The 20,713-nt window shown below is 36.8% G+C and overlaps 1 protein-coding gene across 6 annotated transcripts in view; it reads right to left on the bottom strand.

The window, feature by feature from the left end:
• Positions 1-6,460: 6,460 nt before the first annotated feature.
• Positions 6,461-20,713, bottom strand: part of LOC147573574 (uncharacterized) — a 39,021-nt gene continuing 24,768 nt past the window's right edge. For 5 of the 6 annotated variants that reach the window (XM_086690951.1, XM_086690946.1, XM_086690949.1 and 2 more), the window contains one exon: positions 6,461-9,630. In XM_086690951.1, coding sequence (XP_086547077.1) covers positions 7,700-9,553 — 1,854 coding nt within the window. In that variant the 5' untranslated portion in view covers positions 9,554-9,630 and the 3' untranslated portion in view covers positions 6,461-7,699. Of the gene's footprint in view, positions 9,631-17,766; positions 19,408-20,713 lie in introns of those variants that run through there. The other variant, XM_086690948.1, reaches the window with a different exon arrangement.

Here is a 20,713-nt window from a genome sequence, read left to right as displayed (position 1 = left end):
GAGAGAAAGTGCACATGCAAGTGGGGGAGGGGCAGAGAGAGAGGGAGAGAGAGAATCTGAAGTAGGCTCTGTGCTGATAGCACACAGCCTGATATGGAGCTAGATCTCACAAACTGACCTGAGCCAAAATCAAGAGTCAGATGCTTAACGACTGAGTCACTCAGGTGCCTCCAAAAATGAATGTTGATCAAAAAATAGAAATTATAAAAAGGAACGAAAAAGAAATTCTGAGGCTGAACAGTATGATAGCTGAAATGAAAAACTTTATTAGAGGAGTTTAATGGCAGGTATGAGGAGGCAGAAAACTTCATGAACTAAAAGGTAAGGCAATTGAAATGATCTAGCCTGAAAAGTAGAAGCAAAAAGAATGGAAAAAAAAGAGGGCCTGAGAGGGCTATATGACACCATCAATCATATCATTATATGCATAACAGGAGCCCAGAAGGAGGAAGAAGCAGAAAAAATATTTGAAGAAATGACTGCCAAAACCTTCCCAAACTTAAAGACATGAAATATATACTTTCAAGACCCTCAATCAACTGCAAGCATGATAAACTCAAAGAGATCAACATTGAGACATGTTACACAATTAAATCATTGAAGAGCAAATACAAGGAATCTTGAAAGCAGTAGGAGGTAATCAATTTGCTACATACAAAGGTACTTCAATAAAATTAACAGCCAACTACTCATCAGAAACGAGGGAAGACAGAAAAAAATTAGATTACATATTTAATGTTCTGAAAAAAATCCTGACAGCTATTCTGTATCTAGCCAAACTCACCTTCAAAAATGAAAGAGAAATTATGATATTCCAGGTAAATAAAAGCTGGGAAAGTTACTAACACACCTCTGTTTTAACTTTGCTAAATTAGTATTTGTAAAGTAGAGCACCGCAGTGTTGGATGGTGAGTGGGAGTTCAACAAAAGGTCAAAAAAGAATTGAAATAGAGTTTATTACTCACAGGTCCAGGAAGAGTTACACAGCACGTGTCCAGGGGCCACGCAGGGAGGTCCAGGCAGAATGCAGACAGTGCAGCAGGACCTAGGGCACATGCTTTTATTAGGGGCTGCAGGTGGTGTGTTTTAGGGTCCTAATGCTAAGGGAAGATTGGTTAATTCAAATCAAAAGGGTGAGGCTTGCATAAAATTCATGGGGGTCTTATAGAAGGGTAACCCAAGGGAAGGCTCTGGGGAGCAGGGGAAACTGTTTATTACAAGGACCATTAGGGAAGTCCTATCAAGAACTTATTTGTGAAGCTATAGGCTATATTCTATGGTATGTACGAATGGAGGGACTAGTGTTTTAAGCCCTGGTTTCATTGATCTTTTCTATTTTTATTTCTATTTACTTCTGCTCCATTATATCCTTCCTTCTGCTGGTTTGGGGTTTTGTTTTTCTTTTTCTAGCTCCTTTAGGTGGAAGGTTAGGCTGTTTTGAGATTTTTCTTGCTTCTTGAAGTAGGCCTGTATTGCTAGAACCTTCTGCCTTAGAACAGCTTTTGCTGCATCTCAAAGATTTGTGGCTGTTGTATTTTCATTTTCACTTGTCTCCATGTATTTTTTTTATTTCCTCTTTGATTTCTTGGTTGACCCATTCATTGTTTAGTATCATGTTATTTAACCTCCATATATTTGTGGCCTTTTATTTTTTCTTGTGGTTGATATCTAATACCATAGTGTTGTAGCCAGAAAAGATGCATGGTAATGACTTCAATGTTTTTGAACTTGTTGAGACTTGTTTTGTAGCCTAATATGTGATGTATTCTGGAGAATATTCCTAGTGCACTTGAAAAGAATGTGTATTCTACTATTTTAGGATGGAATGTTCTGAATATATCTGTAGCTCCATCTGGTCCAATGTGTTTTTCAAAGCCATTGTTTCCTTGTTGATTTTGTTTGGATGATCTATCCATTGATATAAGAGGTATATTAAGGTCCCCTACTATTATTGTTGTAACTCATTTGTGTTTCAAAGATTTGCCTCTTGGTTGCTCAACAAGTATAGATAGCTCTAGCCCTGGCACTCCCACCAAGATTCACCATTCAGTGGGGCTGAAACCATGCCTTCTATGATGAAATCTGAACCCCAGACTTAGAGATGGGGCCCACTTTCAAAATTTATCCTTTCTTGGATACTCTCCTTCAGTCTTTGGGTACTCTTCAGAGTTCTCTTACCATAACTCTTTTACCACAGCTTCATATTTCTTTATACTCCATCTTGGTCCAGAACTGGAAGTAAAATATATCCTTTAATAGCCACATTAAATATTTATACTAACTGTAAATAATAGTATACTGGGAGTTATTTCTATACTCCTATGGAAATTGTTGAGCCTATGAGAGGGAAGTTATGTATCACTTCTGATGTTTCACTTAGTCACAGAGCCATGACTGTCAAGGGAGAATGGGAGATTTGGTACATATCAGGGCAGCTAAGCACTTAAAAAAAAAAAAAGAAAGAGAGAGAGAGAGAGAGAGAGAGAGAGAGAGAGAGAGAGAAAGAAAATTCTGGCAGTCTACCAAAATTATGGCATATCACTAAAAGAATATATAGCTGTAACAATAATATGCCACCATAAAAACAAGGCAACTTCACATAGGAGAGGATCTCTGGGACAGAATATATTTCCCCAAAAGTCCCACCAAAATATAGCCTACCCCATATGCTCTACTTATAATATGACACTCTCCCATCAAGATGTAGCTGCCTAGGGCGCCTGGGTGGCTCAGTCAGTTGAGCGTCCAACTTCGGCTCAGGTCATAATCTTGCAGCCCATGAGTTCAAGGCCTGCATTGAGTTCTGTGCTGACAGCTCAGAGTCTGGAGCCTGCTTCAGATTCTCTGTCTCCCTCTCTCCCTGCTCCTCTCCTGCCCATGTTCTGTCTCTTTCTCAAAAATAAATAAAGATTAAAAAAAAAAAGATGGGGCATCTTCTGAAGTCAGTTGAGCATCCAACTTCAGCTCAGGTTGTGATCTCGCAGCTCCGGAGTTCGAGCCCCGCGTCAGGCTCTGTGCTGACAGCTCAGAGCCTGGATCCTGCTTCAGATTCTGTCTCCCTCTCTCTCTGCCCCAACCCACTCGCATTCTGTCTCTGTCTCTCTCAAAAATAAATAAACATTCAAAAAAAAAAAAAAAAAGATGTAGCTGCCTAAACAAGTAGAGAATGGCAGAAGCAAGATTATGTAACTTCCCAGGCTAGGTATGGAAGCATCTTTATGGCATACTGCATTTTCCAAACATGGTCACAATATATCCTATCCTGCAACCTCTTCTTAAAATGTGACACTTCTTTCATAGAGCTGTAATTGCCTCAGCTAATGGTGTATGACACAAGTGAGGTTATATGATTTCCAAGGCTAGATCATTAAAATTACATGCACTTCTACCTTGTTCTTTGGGACACACTCTTGGAACCCAAGATACCATGCTAAGCAGCCACAAAGAGATATCACATGTAGCTATTCTCGCTACCCACACTAAGGTCCAGCAAACAGCCAGAATCAACTGCCGGACATCTGAGCTTTTGAGTCTTCACATGATTCCGGCCTTCAGCCATCAAGTGACCCCCTACCTTTCACACCACCCCATCTGAAGCTGTGTAGATCAGAGATAAGCTATTGCTGCCAGGCCCTGTCCAAATTTTTATAGATGTGTGAGCTAAATAAATTGTATCTTAAGCCAAGTTTTGGAGTGACTGTTACGCAGCAATACCAACTGGAATGATTGCCAAAACATGTAAGTGAAAAAAAACCCTGCCTTACTTTTTTATTTACATATATTGGCAATCATTCCAGTCTCTATTGCTGCATAACAATCACTCCAAAACTTGGCTTAATATACATATTTTTAAAAAGCAAATGAAAAGAGAAACTATACTCTAGCTATATAGATATGTGTATATAGATACATATGTACATAGATCTATATATGTACATAGGCATACGAACATATACAGTTTTATATATATAGCCTTGGAAAAATTACATTAATGGGTCATTTCCTGATGGATTTGTTCCAACTTGGGAATTGTTTGGGGGATTTGAGTTGTAGGCTGTTGCAGGCTAGGATTGGGTTTCATTTGCGGTAGTACATTTCCTTTAAAAACTATAGGGGCTTTCAAAATATTTGTTACTGTTTAATTACAATGTCAAAGATTTTGTGTGAATAGTTTTAAGCCTAATTTCTTTTGCTTTCTGACCCCTTTGTGCTTTCATTTTTCTGTCCCTTTAATGTTGCCAGGCAATCATATTTTACATTAAATGTCTCACTTTGGTGACTATTTATCTCTTTTCTTCTGAACGCCAAACTTCTCGTCCCCCATATTTTCAGCTAACCTTGTCTATCACTCATGGAATCACTGAAGTAATCAGAACAATTCCCAAAACTTTTCCCACCTTACTTCCCAGCAGCCCATATTCTGCTGTACTATTGCCAGGAATAAACTTTTCATATCTCCCAAAACAAATCTGTCCATCTGCTAAATCTTATATCCTCTCTCACTGACATAAGGTCATTGCTCCAGTAATTCTCACTTCTTTGTAATGAACTATTCCCCCCACCCGGATTATTCCAACCAGTATACACAATTGGTATTACTTCTCTTATTCTGGAAATAAACACACTCCTTACTGCCACACTAATTATTAACCTTTTTTTTTTTTTTTTGCTTCATTTTTCAGCAAAACACTTCCAAGTAGTTGTCTCTATATTCATGGTCTCCAATTTCTATTTTTTAAAAAAGGTTTTTTAATTCAACCACTCCAAAAAAAACAAAAATAGCCCTGCTCTACTCAAGATCAACATTGAGTTGATCAATAACATTGATATTGCTACGTTCAATAGCCAATTCTCAAGTCTAGTATTATGTAAACTGCTAATGGTATCTGCAACCATTGATTATCCTTCCTTTGACTTTCATTTAGCTTCTTCAATGCCACACTATCTTGGTTTTCCTTCCATATCACTGTCCTTCTTAGCATCCTTTGCTAGCCTGTCCTTTTATCTGTGGATTCTTAATATTAGAAGGCACTGTGGATCAGTCTTTGTGTTCTTCTTTCCTCTATCTATACTCAGGTCCCTGATGATCTTATCCTGCCTCATGGTTTTATTATGTAAGTATAGGCAATACCCACCAAATTAATATAATCTCTAGAACAGTACAAGCTAAAACATCCAAGTACCTAATCATTTTGTCTAAAAGACATTTCAGACTCAACATGTTCAAAATTGAATTCCCAACCTTCCCCAACAAACCTGATGGAATTGCAGCTTTTCTCATCTCAAGTGATGGGAATACCATCTTTCCAGTTAAGACCAAAACCTGTGAGTCAAAGTCATTCCAGACCCACCCCCCCACACACACCTGACATCTAAATCTTAAACAAAACTTGCTTGCTCACATTTGCCATATATCCCAAGTCCAACCACTTCTCACCACTGTTACCACTGTAATGTGAGCCACCATCCTCTTTCATCTGAATTAAGACCATAACCTCTTATCCACTTGGATGTTATTGTTTTTAACAATTGCTGTTTTTATCTAACATTATTGTTAGATAATATCCTCTGCTCAAAACACTCCAGTGGCTAAACATTTCCCTCAGAATAAAATACAGAATTCTTACAATGATTTGCAAGGCCTTACAAGATATGGCCCTGTTATCTCTCCAACTACTCTGTTAATCATCCCCTTGCAGAGACCTCAACAATAGCTTCCTTGATGTTCCTCAAGTACCATCGTCCCATTGTAGGGCCTCTGGTCTACTTTCTTCCTGTCTGGAATGTTCTTGCCTTAGATAACCACTGACTTACTCCTTCACATTTTCAAATCTTGATTCAAATCTTTCCTTATCCATGGTCTACTTCATAAACTTTCATATCCTGTTCAAGTACTTTTGAATGACCATTCTTCCATAACACTTATGTTCTAACACATATTCTACATTTTTTATCATTCTACCTCTTCCTGCTAGAATTGCTCATTACTATTATCACAAACCCCTAAGACAGTGGCTGGAATACAGCAATATATGAACTTACAGTAACCAGGATTGAATGCCTGTAGGCAGAGATAGCATCCTTTAACAAAACAATATCACTTTCAATCTATGCTAGTAGCCTCTGCAGCTAACTCTACACCAAATTCATCTTTTGCAGGACATTACCAAAAGGAGCAAGAAACACCCAATACATTCTGAATCACTCATACCATTTCTACGAATATTATACCCTTAACTGGTAAAAGATCTGCCTTTTAAGACAGACTGGAGGAGTCTGACCAAATGTCCTGTCTATAAAAGCAAAAATCTTTAGATTTCTAGCCTTAACTGGGTTCTCATTCATGATGGCACCAAATCAATGCCATACTTGAGATTTCTTTTACCCATAGGACTCCACTGCCAGATAAAAAAATTTTATGCCCTTAATACATTTTAGTGCCAGTAACAGAATGACAACAGCATGAACAAATAAGTTTATTTTAATTTTATATAAAGAAATACAGGAGGCAGGCAGACCAGAATTGGTACAGCTATTCCATAAAATCAGTATAGGTGTAGACTCATTCTGTATTTCTGCTCAATTATCCTTAGATAGCATTCTCAAATTCCCCCAAAAATCATCAGAGATGTAAATTAAATGTCCACATTGTAGGCAGGAAAACAGAAATGCAGAGAGGAAAAAGGTATTCTTAAATGTCCTATATGTACAAACAAATACCACTTTTATCTTGTTGACCTGCAAGAGAGACTGAGATAATTTTTCAGCCAAGAATTCTAAAGAGGGGGAAATGGATACTGGGTAGGGAAATAGTCTCTGACAGACTGTCATCATGTTTCACTGCAAAATACTGTCAGTTTACTTTTAGTTTAATTCAAAAGCTGTACATTCAAGTTTTTAGAAATTACATAGTAGAAAATTTTGACTATCTACTTTTTTCACTTCTAAGTAATATTCTTAAATTGTGGTCAAAAATTATAGAAAATATGAGTTTTTGGACTTTGTTACAATTCACCTCATCCCTCTTCAACAATCCACTGATTAAATCTATGACTTTTTTAACTATGAATTTCCTCTTCTAGCATATAGGATGAAATGTGAATGAAAGCTTTCTCATATTCATTACAGCATACAGTGCTCCCCAAACAGTCGGGGTCAAGGGTTAATGAAAAATATCTCCATATTCATTAGTTGTCCTCTTCTCATGCAAGTTCTCTAAAATCATACTAGTAATAATGATAGCTAATACTTGTGACATAATATGTTCAAGGCACTAAGAGCTTTACATGAAATGTTTCACATAATACTTCCAAGAATCTTACAAGGAAGGTATTATTCTTAGGCTTATCTTACAAATGATTAAACAAAAGCAGAGGTTAATTATGATAAATATCACAAAGAAAAGTAGCTGGAAGAGTCAAGATAATGTTGAAAAAGATATTCTACAGCTAAAGGCCTTCCTATATTTTACTATATTAACAGAACTCTATTATAATTTGCTGAAGTTTAATAGGTTTCCAGTAACTATAGGTTTTTCTACATAGATTCCATTAACAGTATCTTTCTCCCATTAGAATTCACTGATGCTGAACTTGAAGAGGAAAATATGCTCCCATATTCACATTTTAGGAATTCTTTGATGATAATGGATTAATGACCAGAGAAGGCTCTCTATTTTAATCACAAAGAATCAGATAATTCATATATAAACTTGTGAGCTATGACTGAAGTCTATCCCACATTCTTTATATTCAAAAGTTTTCTCACTGATATGAATTCTCTGATGTTGCGTTAGCTGTGAACCACGAGTAAAGGCCTTCCCACATTCCTTACATTGATATGGTTTCTCACCAGTATGGATTCTTTGATGTCGAGAAAGATGTGAGCTCTGAGTAAATGCTTTTCTGCATTCTTTGCATTCATAGGGCTTCTCTCCAGTATGAATTCTCTGATGTAGAGTAAGTTGAGAGCCATGACTAAAGGCCTTCCCACATTCCTTGCATTCATAGGGCTTTTCTCCAGTGTGAATTCGCTGATGTTGAGTAAGTTGTGAACCACGAATAAAGGCCTTCCCACATTCCTTACACTGATATGGTTTCTCACCTGTATGAATTCTCTGATGCTGTATAAGTAGTAAACCACGGGCAAAGGCCTTCCCACATTCATTACATACATAGGGTTTCTCACCAGTATGAAGTCTCTGATGTTGAGAAAGATGTGAACTCTGAGTGAATGCCATTCTACATTCTTTACATTCATACGGTTTCTCACCAGTATGAATTCTCTGATGTTGAGTAAGCTGTGAGCCACGAATAAAAGACTTCCCACATTCCTTACATTCGTATGGTTTCTCACCAGTATGAATCCTTTCATGTTGAGTAAGTTCTGAGCCGCGACTAAAAGTCTTTCCACATTCTTTACATTCATAGGGTTTTTCACCAGTATGAATCCTCTGATGTCGGGTAAGGAGTGAGCCACGATTAAAAGCCTTTCCACATTCCTTACACTGATAGGGTTTCTCACCAGTATGAATCCTCTGATGTTGAGTAAGTTGTGAGCCATGACTAAAGGTCTTTCCACATTCTTTACATTCATAGGGCTTCTCATTGGTATGAATTCTCTGGTGTTGAGTAAGTTGTGAGCCACGGATAAAGGCTTTTCCACATTCTTCACATTTATAGGGTTTTTCACCAGTATGTATCCTCTGATGTTGCATAAGTAACGAGCCACGAATAAAGGCCTTTCCACATTCCTTACATTCATATGGCTTTTCCCCATTATGAATTTTCTGATGTTGAGAAAGCTGTGAGCCACAAATAAAAGCTTTCCCACATTCCTTACATTCGTAGGGTTTTTCACCAGTGTGAATTCTCTTATGCAGAATAAGTTGTGAGAGCTGAGTAAAGACCTTTCTACATTCTTTACATTCATAAAGTTTCTCACCAGTATGAAGTCTCTGGTGCAGAGTAAGTTGTGAGTTCTGAGTAAAGGCCTTCCCACATTCTTTACATTCATAAGGTTTCTCACCAGTGTGGACTTTTTGATGTCGGGTGAGTTGTGAGCTACGAATAAAGGCTTTCCCACATTCTTCACATTTATACGGTTTTTCACCAGTATGAATTCTATGATGTAAAATAAGTTGTGAGCTCTGAGTAAAGGCCTTCCCGCATTCCTTGCAGGCATAGGGCTTCTCACCAGTATGAAGTCTCTGATGAAGAATAAGCTGTGAATCACGACTAAAGGCCTTCCCACACTGCTTGCATTCATAGGGTTTTTCACCAGTATGAATACTATGATGTTGAGTTAGGTGTGAGGCTCGTCTAAAGGCCTTCCCACATTCCTTACATTTATAGGGTTTCTCAGTAGAATGACACCTAGGATGTTGAGATAAGTAAGTATGCTGATTGAATATGGACATTTTTTCATATATGATCATCCCTTGCCTGAAATATTCCTCCTGATTTTCTTGTTGCTTTTCCAATGTGCCTCTGACTTCCAAATAATCTCTGGAACTCGATTCCTCAAGATCACAGTTTTCAAGCCTGGCACTCATTTCCCATTGGGATAATTCTGTTTCATAAGTATCCTTTTTTGGAGATAAGTCTTTATTTGCACTCCTTGAAGGTAAGTCTGAAAGATAAGAGAATATCAACAATTTCTGTTGTCATTTCAGAAGGAGAGTTTCCATAGTAGAAAAGACTATATATGGAAAAGATATACAGATGATAACCGACTAATGATGATTCATTCCACTTAAAATTTTTGGATCTTATGATAGTACAAAAGCAATATACATTCAGTAGAAATTATACTTCAAATTTTGAATTTTGATAATTTCTTGGGCTAGCAATATGCAGTAATATAGTACTCCTGTGATTCTGTAGCGGCAAGCTACAGTTCCCGGTAAGCCACGTGATTATGAGGGTAAACTGATATATGGAAAACCATTTTGTACCCATACAACCATTCTGTTTCTTGGTTTCAGTATTCAACAAATTACATGACGTATTTGACACTTTATTGTAAAATAGGCTTTATGTTAGATAATTTTGAACTGTAGACTAACATAAGTGTTATGAACATGTTTAAGACAGGATAGACTAAGCTATGATGTTTGATAAGTGTATTATAGGCATTTTCAACTTATGACATTTTTAATTTACAATGAGTTTACTGGGACAGGAGCTATAAGGTGAGGAAGATTTGGTATAGGGAACCAATACCCATGAGAAATAACTGGTCTACATCAGTGTTTTTCAGATATTATTTAACCATGACTTATAGTAATACCTACTTACATTTCACATCATAACCTGACACATATAATTTCATTAAACAGTATCTACACTGTTTCATTTTTTCTATGTTATTCTAGTCTCTTCTCTGTCACACATACAGACACTACACATACACACTCACAGCCAAAACCCACTAAACTGATTTCATGCTGCAGTAATATGTTGCTGCCTAGGGTTTCAAAAAATATTAGTGTAGAATGACCTTACATACTAACATGTAAAAGGAACACTAGAGATCAGAGAATAATAAAAATCTAGTGGGAAAGTAAGGGAAGAGAAAACTTTTTTAAGCTAGTGGTTCTCAAATTGGTAGGGCTCAAAACCACCTGGGGACCTTGGTAAAATTAAAGATGCCCAGATACTGCACCAGACTAACTGAAACCGAATCTAGTTCATCAGAAAAAAAGCATGGAGATCTTTAGGTTTAATACTTCCTAAAACCTGACTCTGATTCAGATCATGATTTGTTATCTCTGCCTAAACTTTTAAATACCTTCCTAATTAAACACGGAATAAAATCCAAATCCTTCCCATGACTTGATAAAGCACTCCATGGTCTGGTCCCAATTTATTTATGATTTCTCCATGAGCCTTCTTGGCTTTACTGATTATTTGCCAAACATACTAATTACTTTTAGCTCTGAAAAACTCATAGAACCAATTTCAACTTACAACTAACAGGGCTTGTCAGACATCTCTGAACCTGTCTGCATGAGATATTGCATACTTTTTCTCATTCTTCAGGTTTCAATTTAAGTACTAGTTCATAAATCTTAAATATACATTTCTACTAACAGAAGACTAGGTAATTTAAATCAACCTTCCTGATGAGAGCAATCACACAAAACATTACAGGCATCTGACTGAAGAAGGCATTGGAGAATTACAACTGGAATAAAGAGTTGGTTGGCTAAAAGTTAAAAAACATACAAATTCACAGAAATAAGCTTATCATTTCAAGCCACTTTTCCACTTGCAGAGGTCCTACAGGTCAAGACAACTGAGATGTGGAGAAACTAAGCAGTGTTTTGGACCATTTCATAAGGCTTGGGCAATAACTGGAGAACAGGGCCCACTATAAAGTTATATTTAGGGTTGGGAACCCTAAATTGGCAAAATTGTGGGGATAGAAAATAGGTCACAGGTTGTCAAAGGTTAGAAATGGGGAAAGAGTTGACAACAAAGGGACAGCATGAGGGTGTAATGGCACTGTTGTACATTGTAACTGTGACAGTGGAGTAAATGTTGAATAAAACATGAGAAACAACCTTCTAAAAGTATGCCAAGCTTAAAAGAAAGTAAAGAGGTTCCACAGAGTCCACAATGAAAAACCAGAAACTAGAAAGGTAAACATACTTTGAAGCCACAGCTACCCTTGGGACATCTGCTATCTTCAACTGCCTACATATGAAACTTAACGGTCTAAAAAAAATATCTGAGATAAGGCCCTGGACTTACAGTATGTCAGGAATTAGAAATAAACCTCTTCACAAAACTGTAACCATCCAAAGCCTGCAGTTCAGAGGGAGAGAAAAAATATTCCCTGGCTTCAAAGAAAATGACAAGGAAATCTTAAGTCTTAGCCGTGTAAAAAATTCTGACTTTTATTCTGAGGATGAGGAGCCATTGGAGGGTTGTGAGAAGCAGCATGATAGTATCTGACTTTTGTTTAAAAATCAATCATTCTGGTTGTTTTAAAACATCAGAGAATCAATGGGAAAGTACAGAAGCTGGGTGGATAGAAGCTAGGAGGCTAAGGCAATAATCTACATGGCTTGGACCAGATGATTCTGGAGGAAGGGGTGGAGAAAATAAGATGGATTCTGGATATATTTTGAAGGTGTGATGAAGAGGATTTGATGATGAACTGGGCATGTAACATGAGAGAAGTCTAAGAGAACTCCAAGTATTTTGCCTGGGCATCCAGAACAATACCAGTGCCATTTACTGAGAACTTCTCATTGTAGTAGGAGCAGGTTTGAGAGAGAATATCGAGAGTTTGGTTTTGAACTATTAGATATTATAAAGATGTTGAGTAGGCAGGTATATGTAAAAGTATGGGGTTCTGAGGAGATATTTAGATGAGATATGTGAATTTGAGAATTATCAATAAGTAGATGACTTTTAAAGCTATGGGATTTGATAAGATCACCCAGAGATAGTTTTGGATACAAAAGGTACAGGAAAGGAAGGGAAGAAAAGAAAAAGGAAGTTTGAGGATTGAGACCTGGGACACTTGAACAGTTAGAGGTCAGGTAGATGAGAAGGAACCAGCAAAGGGAGACTAAAAAGGAAGAAAAAAAAATTAGGAGAATGTGGAATCCCAGAAGTCAAGCGAAGAAAGTGTTTTGAGGAGAAATAATCAATTCTGTCAAATGTTGAGAGAGGTGACTTCTAATTTAACAAAGGCTTTAACAATATGGAGGTTACTTCTGATCTTCACAAGATAGTTTTGATGGAATAATGGGGATAAGTTCTTTTTTTTGTTGTTTTTAATGTTTATTTATTCTAGGGGAGAGACAGAGTGTGAGTGGGGGAGGGGCAGAGAGCGGGAGATAGAGAATTCGAAGCAGGATCCAGGCTCTGAGCTGTCAGCACAGAACCTGACATGGGGCTCGAACTCATGAGCTATGAGATTATGACCTGAGCTGAAGTTGGATGCTTAACTGAGTCACCCAGGCACCCCATAATGGGAATAAGTTTTGATTGAAGCAGATTTAAAAGATGACCTGGAGATATGAAGCATGGAAAACTCTTTTGAGTTTTGTTGTAAAAAGTAGCAGAGAAATAGGGCCTTATCCCTATTTGCTTGTTTATCAGATTTGTTTATCAATTTAAGATGGGAGAAATTACAGGTGTACAGATGCAAATGACTGTACCAGACACTGACAAATTGATGTTGCACAAGACTAACAGAACATTGCTCCAAGAATGTTACTAAACAGAAAAACAAGTGGAGTAAAAAACGAGTACTAACGAGTACTAAACGAGTTTAGTACAAAAGTGGAGATACTAGCCTTAGATAAAGGCACATAAAGTTTATCATAATAGGAAAAGAGGCCCAGTGAGTATAAAGCTGGGAGCCAGACTGATGAAGCAGCAGAAGCTTGTATGAGTTCTCCTCTGATTACTCCCATTACCTCAGTGAATTTATGAATTCAGCTCAGGGCAATCATCTTAGAGTCAGATAAGAGAAATTACAAGTCATGACTATGCAACTGAAAACTTAGCTCTGAAGTAAATAAACAAAAATTGATAGACATAAAAAAAGGAACTAATAAATCCAAAGTCATAGTAGAGAACCTATGATATTGTGATACAATAAGAAATATATATTTAGTTTTTGTTCCTGATTTCTCGTACAGAACTCCTAAAACTCTTGGAAACAAGTACCTTTCAACCACACCTAAATTTATGCTAAGGAAGTGACTTTTGGAAAGCCCCTAAAGAGGGTGGGCTGGTTGCCAGGGGAATCAACCATGTGATCAGTGGGTTGGAACTTTTTCTTAAATGTTTATTTATTTTTGAGAGAGAGACAGAGTGAGAGAGAAAGAGAGCACGAGCACGAGCACGAGCAGGGGAGGGGCAGAGAGGGAGACACAGAATCTGAAGCAGGCTCCAGGCTCAGGGCTGTCAGCACAGTGCCTGACGCGGGGCCCAAACTCGGGAACGGTGAGATCATGACCTGAGCTGAAGTTGAACATTTAACCAACTGAGTCACCCAAGTGCCCCTCAGCGGGTTGGAACTTTTAGCCCCACCTCTGGAGAGGGCAAAGATGCTGGACATCGAATAAATTACTCCTGTCCAATGATTTTATCAATCATGCCCACCTAATGAAGCCTCCAGCAAAAACCCTGACTGAAGGGGTTCAGAGAGTTTCTGGATTAGTGAACACAGTGCTGGGAGGGTATGCTGAGAGACAGCATGGAAGCTCCATACCCCTTCTCCATACCTTGCTAGAGTATAAGTCCTGATAGGTTTTTGTTTTTGTTTGTAAGGCATGTGCCTGACTTAAGCTTTGATTGCTGAGGCATCCACTTCAAAGAGGCATCCATCAAAGATGACTATATTACAAGCCACACTAAATAAAGGAGCCAGGCTGCCTCCCCCATCTGAGATTCCTTTGTTGATTTCAGTAACTAATCATTTGGACCACTTACTAAATTTTTTCTTGCTGCCCTCTTAAGTTCCCGCTTTCATTTTAAATTCAACAATACAGAGCCCAGAAACCCTAGGCCCTCATTCTCAACCTCAAGAGGCAAAACCCTAGGTCTGTGCACTCTCTATACCCATGCCATCACTGTAGGGCCCAGGGTATGTTGTATCATTTCTAGGTCCTCTAAGTCATAAATCTTTACTTTTTCAAAGTCTCCCAATGGTTATTACTAAAGGGCATCCTTGCAATCATAGTAAGAACCATAAAAGCTGGTCCAGCCCCAGCACTGGTGGTTGCTGATAGGCTGAGACCAGCACAAAAACACTTTCCCTGTGCATCTCTTCCATTGGGCTGTCCCTGAGTTGTATGTTTTATAATAAACTGGTAAATGTAAATGTTGCTCTAAGTTCTCTGAGCTCTTCTAGCAAATTATTAAACCTGAGAAGGGTACTGTGGGAACCTCTGATTTATAGCCAGTCAGTCATAAGTACGGGGACAACTTGGGAGTTACAATTGGCCTCTGGGGTAGTAGGCTGTGGGATTGAGCCCTTAAACAGTGGGGTCTGTGCTAACTCTGGGCAGTTAGTATCAGAATTAAGTTAAATTGTAAGACACCCTACTGGTGTCTACCAGGAACTGGAGAACTGCCTCGTATGGGAAAATCCACACATCTGGTGTCAGAAGTACTGTGTGAGTAAAAGGAAATAGTTTTTTCCTTTTCTGTTTTAGGACAGTTATATAAACAGACTAAGAAGAAAGTACAGACTCAGAAGACTGGAACATAATTAATAAGATAGGTATTAACTATATAGATAGATAAAACTAATAATAAAACTAGAAATTGCAAAAACATAGAAAACAAATATAGAATCCTAGAATTAAGTAATTAAGATACTTCTATATAATGTTTGACATAAAAGGAAAATAAAAATTAAACTTAAAATTTAGAGCAAAATACCAAGAGGAACTTGATGTGAAATCCCAAGACTCAACTAATGAATCCTCAGAAAACTCACAGCTTTAAATTACTTATTAGAAAACAAGAAATAATTAAAAACAAGAGAATTAAGATGTCAACCCAAGAAGAGGGAGGAAAAAACAAAACAAACAAAAGAATTAGCTAGCTAAATGAGAAAGTGAGTAAACCAGAATTTCGAAGGAATAGAAATGGCCAGAAGTCCATTCATTTTTTCCAAAGCAAATAAATGGTACAAAAATATGACACGCTGGGGAAAAAAAATCAGATTGGGCACAAATCCAAAACATTGGAAAGGATAAAGAATAGAAGAACATAAATCTAAGACAAGTGCTTATGAGAAAAACCTATACATAACTGAACAGTAAATTAGAAAAACTAGTTGAAATGGATGAAAATAATAAAAGTGATCCATGAATAAAGAAAATCTGAGAATACATCAATAACTACATAAGAATTTTAAATTTCAGTTTAATGTCTATGCTCCTAAAAGGCCACAGACACTGATGATTGATGGTATGACTGGCAAGGTTATCCAAACCATGGAAGAATACACAATTCAATTCCTATGTAATTGTTGTTGAACATACAAAAACATGGAAATCCACCCAAGTCATTTTACACAGTTAACTAAGATAACAAACCTGGACAATGAGAGCTCAGGAAAACGAAGTCAATCCTATGAACCAACATAGGTCAAATTTTTAAATAAACATTAGCAATGTAGAATATAGCTGTATTAAGGACTGAAACATCATGATTAAATACAATTTATCTCACAAATGGAGGAGTGATTCAACATCAGAAAATCTACTTGAGACCTTGTATTAAAAATTCTCTAGGGACGCCTGGGTGGCTCAGTTGGTTAAGCGTCCAACTTTGGCTCAGGTCATGATCTCATGGTTTGTGAGTTTGAGCCCTGCATTGGGTTCTGTGCTGACAGCTCAGAGCCTGGAACGTGTTTCAGATTCTGTGTCTCCCTCTCACTCTGCCCCTCCCATGCTTGTGCTCTTTATCTCTCTCTCAAAGATAAACATTTTTTAAAAATGTAAAAAAATTCTCTAAAGCCAGAATGGCTCTTCTTTAACCTAATTAAGAGTATCAGAAATCTAAAGAAACATATTCAGTAAACATTAGAAATACTTCCAATAAAGTTTGGAAAAAGACAAGAATTGTTTTTCAAATTGTGAAATATTCAAATACTCAGCTCCTACTGATTACAGTTTTAAAAAACTGGCACAAATAGAAAAGAAATAAATAATACATTATATATAAAATGCAAAAGTATCTACCTAGAAATCCACTATCATCCCCTGGACAATTATTAGATGTTTCTATAAGATTATTATCAACTTACAGATACCAACATTTTGCTAACCATATATAGATGTGTATTATGTGTGTGTGTGTCTATATATATGTATTAGACATTCAGAAAATATCATACAATAAAACAGTCCTATACATAATATCAACATTTATAAAGTACTGAGAAAATTGCTTTAGAAGAAATGCAAAAGACCATTTAAGAAAAAAGTATGAAATTTACCTAAGGACATCAAATGTAGATATAGAAGGTTCAAAGACAAAAGGATTCACAATTGTAAATATGTGAATGATGCATCAGATTTCTTGAAATCCTGTATAAAATATGACCTATATTCTTTTAAAAGCATGCCATACTTTTTTTTAAAAAAGTAAAGAAGATCCAAAGGAGGTACAATGAAGTGAGAACCACAAACTAGAGGTAAACATGCTCTAAAGTCACAACTACCCTCAGGATATTTGTTGATTTCAATTGCCAAACAGTTTGTATCTATCTTAATGGTCTGATATAACCCAAGACACAAGGCCATAGGCCCACAAAATTTCAGGGATTAATACTGAACCTCTTCACAAAATCAGAATTATCCAAGGCCCACAGTTCAGATAAAGGAAAAAAAAGTCCATGTGATCTCAAAGGAAATGACAAGAAACACTGCAGTCTTGTCCTAGACTCTCAATGAAAAGGAGAAAAAAAATCATACTTCATTACACAAGAGCCCACATGAATGTAAGAAGTTGCAGAATTAGGCCTGTTCTCTACAAACTGAATTTTTTATATATAGAGCATTTATAAATGCTTGAAATATATGAAAATTAAAATATGAATTCATATTGAATTCATATTGAATTCATATTGAATTGAAATATATGAAAATTAAAATATGAATCCTAAGATCTAGGAGAGGAAGAGAATATCAAAGTTCTAGAAATAAAACGATATAATCAATTATATTAAAATCTTAAGAAAAAAATCTTAAAGGCAGCCAGAGAGAAAATACCAATTACTTACAAAAGGAATAATAATGAGACAGAAGGCAGACTTCTCAAGAGCAACAACAGAAGCCAGAAGACAGTGGAATAATATCTTCAGAGTGCTGAGAAAAAAATAATTGTCAGTATAGAATTCTATACCAAGTGAAATCATCAGGCAGAAATGAAAGTGAAGCAAGGTTACTTTACTAAAAGAACAAAAATAAAAACAGAACATTTACTAACAATAAGCCTTGCTTAATGTATTTCATGACAAATAAAATCATCTCAATGGAAGGTATAATGAAGAGGAATAGAGTGCAAATAAAAGGATAATCATATGAATAAATCTACAAGCAAACACTGTCATTATAAAACAAAAATAATGCCCATTTGGAGGGTTTAAAAGAAAACAATTAAAACATCAGACAGTAACATAATAGATGGGAAAGATGAACCATAGTTAAAGGCACTTTCAGATCCTTCATATATCTTTTATATTGTTCTGGGGAAAAAGGAAACATTAACTTTAACCATTGTTAAGTATTTAAGTGACAGAAACAATAATGATAATGATTAAACGACCAAAACAGGCAGAAATACTCCCAAAATATTTAAACTCACCAGCAATCACAGGTATGTAGTGTTGGTAAAGGTACAGAAAAAGAGTATAGTCATATACTGCTGGTATGCTCCTGATTTTTGACAGTGAAATATACATTTGACACAGAGAGGTCAGTGTTTCATCTCTCTATAGAAGCTCAACTCACTGTCACAACAGCTTCCAACTTATTTCAAGGTAGACCCAATCCTTTCTGTTTCTCAGCTGGTTGCCTTGAAATCCCAGATGTGAGGGTGGGGCATATAGTTTACTCAGGACTTTTGCTGCTGCTTGTGTTAATTGTAGTCAGTTCGGTGTGAAGTGATACCTCACTGCAGTTTTGATTTGTATTTCATTGATGTTGAGCACCTTTTCATAACTGTTAGTCATCTCTATGTCTTCTTTGGAAATATGTCTATTCATGTCTTCTGCCCATTTCTTAACTGGATTCTTTGTTTTTTGGGTGTTGAGTTTGGTAAGTTCTTTTGTATACTAGCCCCTTATCAGATATGTGATTTACAAATATCTTCTCCCGTTCTGTATGTTGCCTTTTCAGTTTGTTGTTTCCTTCACTGTGAGGATTTTTATTGTTATGTAGTACCAATAGTTTATTTTTGCTCGTTTTCCTAGCCTCAGGAGACCTATCTAGTGAGAAGTTGCTACGACCAATGTCAAAGACGTTACTGCCTGTGTTCTCCTCTAGGATTTTGATAGTTTCCTGTCTCACAATTAGGTCTTCAACCCATTGAACTTATTTTTGTGTATTGTGTAAGAGAGTGGTCCAGTTTCATTCTTTTGCATGTTGCTGTCCAGTTTTCCCAACAACAGATGTTGGTCAGGATGCAGAGAAAGGGGAATCCTCTTACATTGTTGGTGGGAATGCAAACTGGTACAGCCACTCTGGAAACCAATATGGAGGTTCCTCAAAACGTTAAAAGTAGAACTATCCTATGAGCCAGCAATCGTACTATTAGATATTTACCCATACGATACAAAAGTACTGATTCAAAGGGATACATGTACCCCAATGCTTATAGCAGCATAGCCAAATAGCAACAACAGCCAAATTACAGAAACAACCCAAATGTCCATTGACTGATGAATGGATCAAGAAGGTATATATATATATACAATGCACTATTACTCAGCCATAAAAAATGAAATCTTGCCATTTGCAACAACATGGATGGAACTAGAATGTATTATGCTAAGCGAAGTCAGTCAGAGAAAGACAACTGCTATATGATTTCATTCATATGTGCATTAAAAAAATTTTTTTTAAATGTTGATTTATTTTTGAGAGAGACAGACAGAGTGAGTGCCAGCAGGGGAGGGGTAGAGAGAGAGGGAGACACAGAACCTGAACCAGGCTCTAGGCTCAGCTGTCAGCACAGAACCCGAGGCGGGGCTTGAACTCACAAACTGCGAGATCAGGACCTGAGCCCAAGTTGGACACTTAACCGACAGCCACTCAGGCACCCCAAATATGTGGCATTTGAGAGACAAAATAAAAGAACATAGGGAGAAAAAAAGAAAAAGAGAGGCAAACCAAGAAACAGACTCTTTAATTATACAGTACTGATAGTTGCTGGAGGGGAGGTAGGTGAAGTAATGTGTTAAATAGGTGATGGGTATTAAGGAGGGCACTTGTGATGAGCACAGTGTTGTACGTAGGTGATAAATCACTAAATTCTACAGCTGAAACTAGTGTTGTACTGTATGGTAGTTGGAATTTAAATAAAAACTTTAAAAAAAGAAAAGACTTCTGCAAAGCAGTGTAAAAACACTGTATGTGGATTGAATGAGTGCCTTAATATTAAAACATTTAATAATTAATAAAATATTTAATTTTCATTAAATGTGTATATTTTTCAAACATCATTACAATTAATAAAAAACTACAAAGCTATATTTGCATTAAAAGAAATAAAGTACATGTGACAAAAAATTAAAGATAACCACTAAGGATAAAAAATAGTATACATCTTCCAAATTAAACAAGGGGGAAAATGGAGTTTAAAAAAAACAAAACAAAACAGGGATGCCTGGGTGGCTCAGTCAGTTAAGCGTCTAACTTCAGCTCAGGTCATGATCTCACGGTTCGTGAGTTCAAGCCCCACATCAAGCTCTCTGCTGTCAGTGCAGAGCCCACTTCAGATACTCTCTCCCCATCTCTCTCTAGCCTACGTCGGCTCATGTGTGTGCTCTCTCTCTTAAAAATAAATAAACATAAATAAAAAAAAAAAAGAGATGTATCCATCCTGATTATTAGGAAAGAAATAAAAGAAGGAAGCACAGAAGATTAAGAGTAGACAAAAAACATAAAATAGGGAAGAAATAAATCCAAGCATACTGGCAATAGCAACTAAATGGAGTGAACCCTCAA

Source organism: Puma concolor, chromosome E2 (genome assembly GCF_028749965.1).
Source record: "Puma concolor isolate L17-30 chromosome E2, mPumCon1.1.hap2, whole genome shotgun sequence".
Classification (NCBI taxonomy): domain Eukaryota; kingdom Metazoa; phylum Chordata; class Mammalia; order Carnivora; family Felidae; genus Puma; species Puma concolor.
This window is presented reverse-complemented; position numbering and strand designations above follow the sequence as displayed.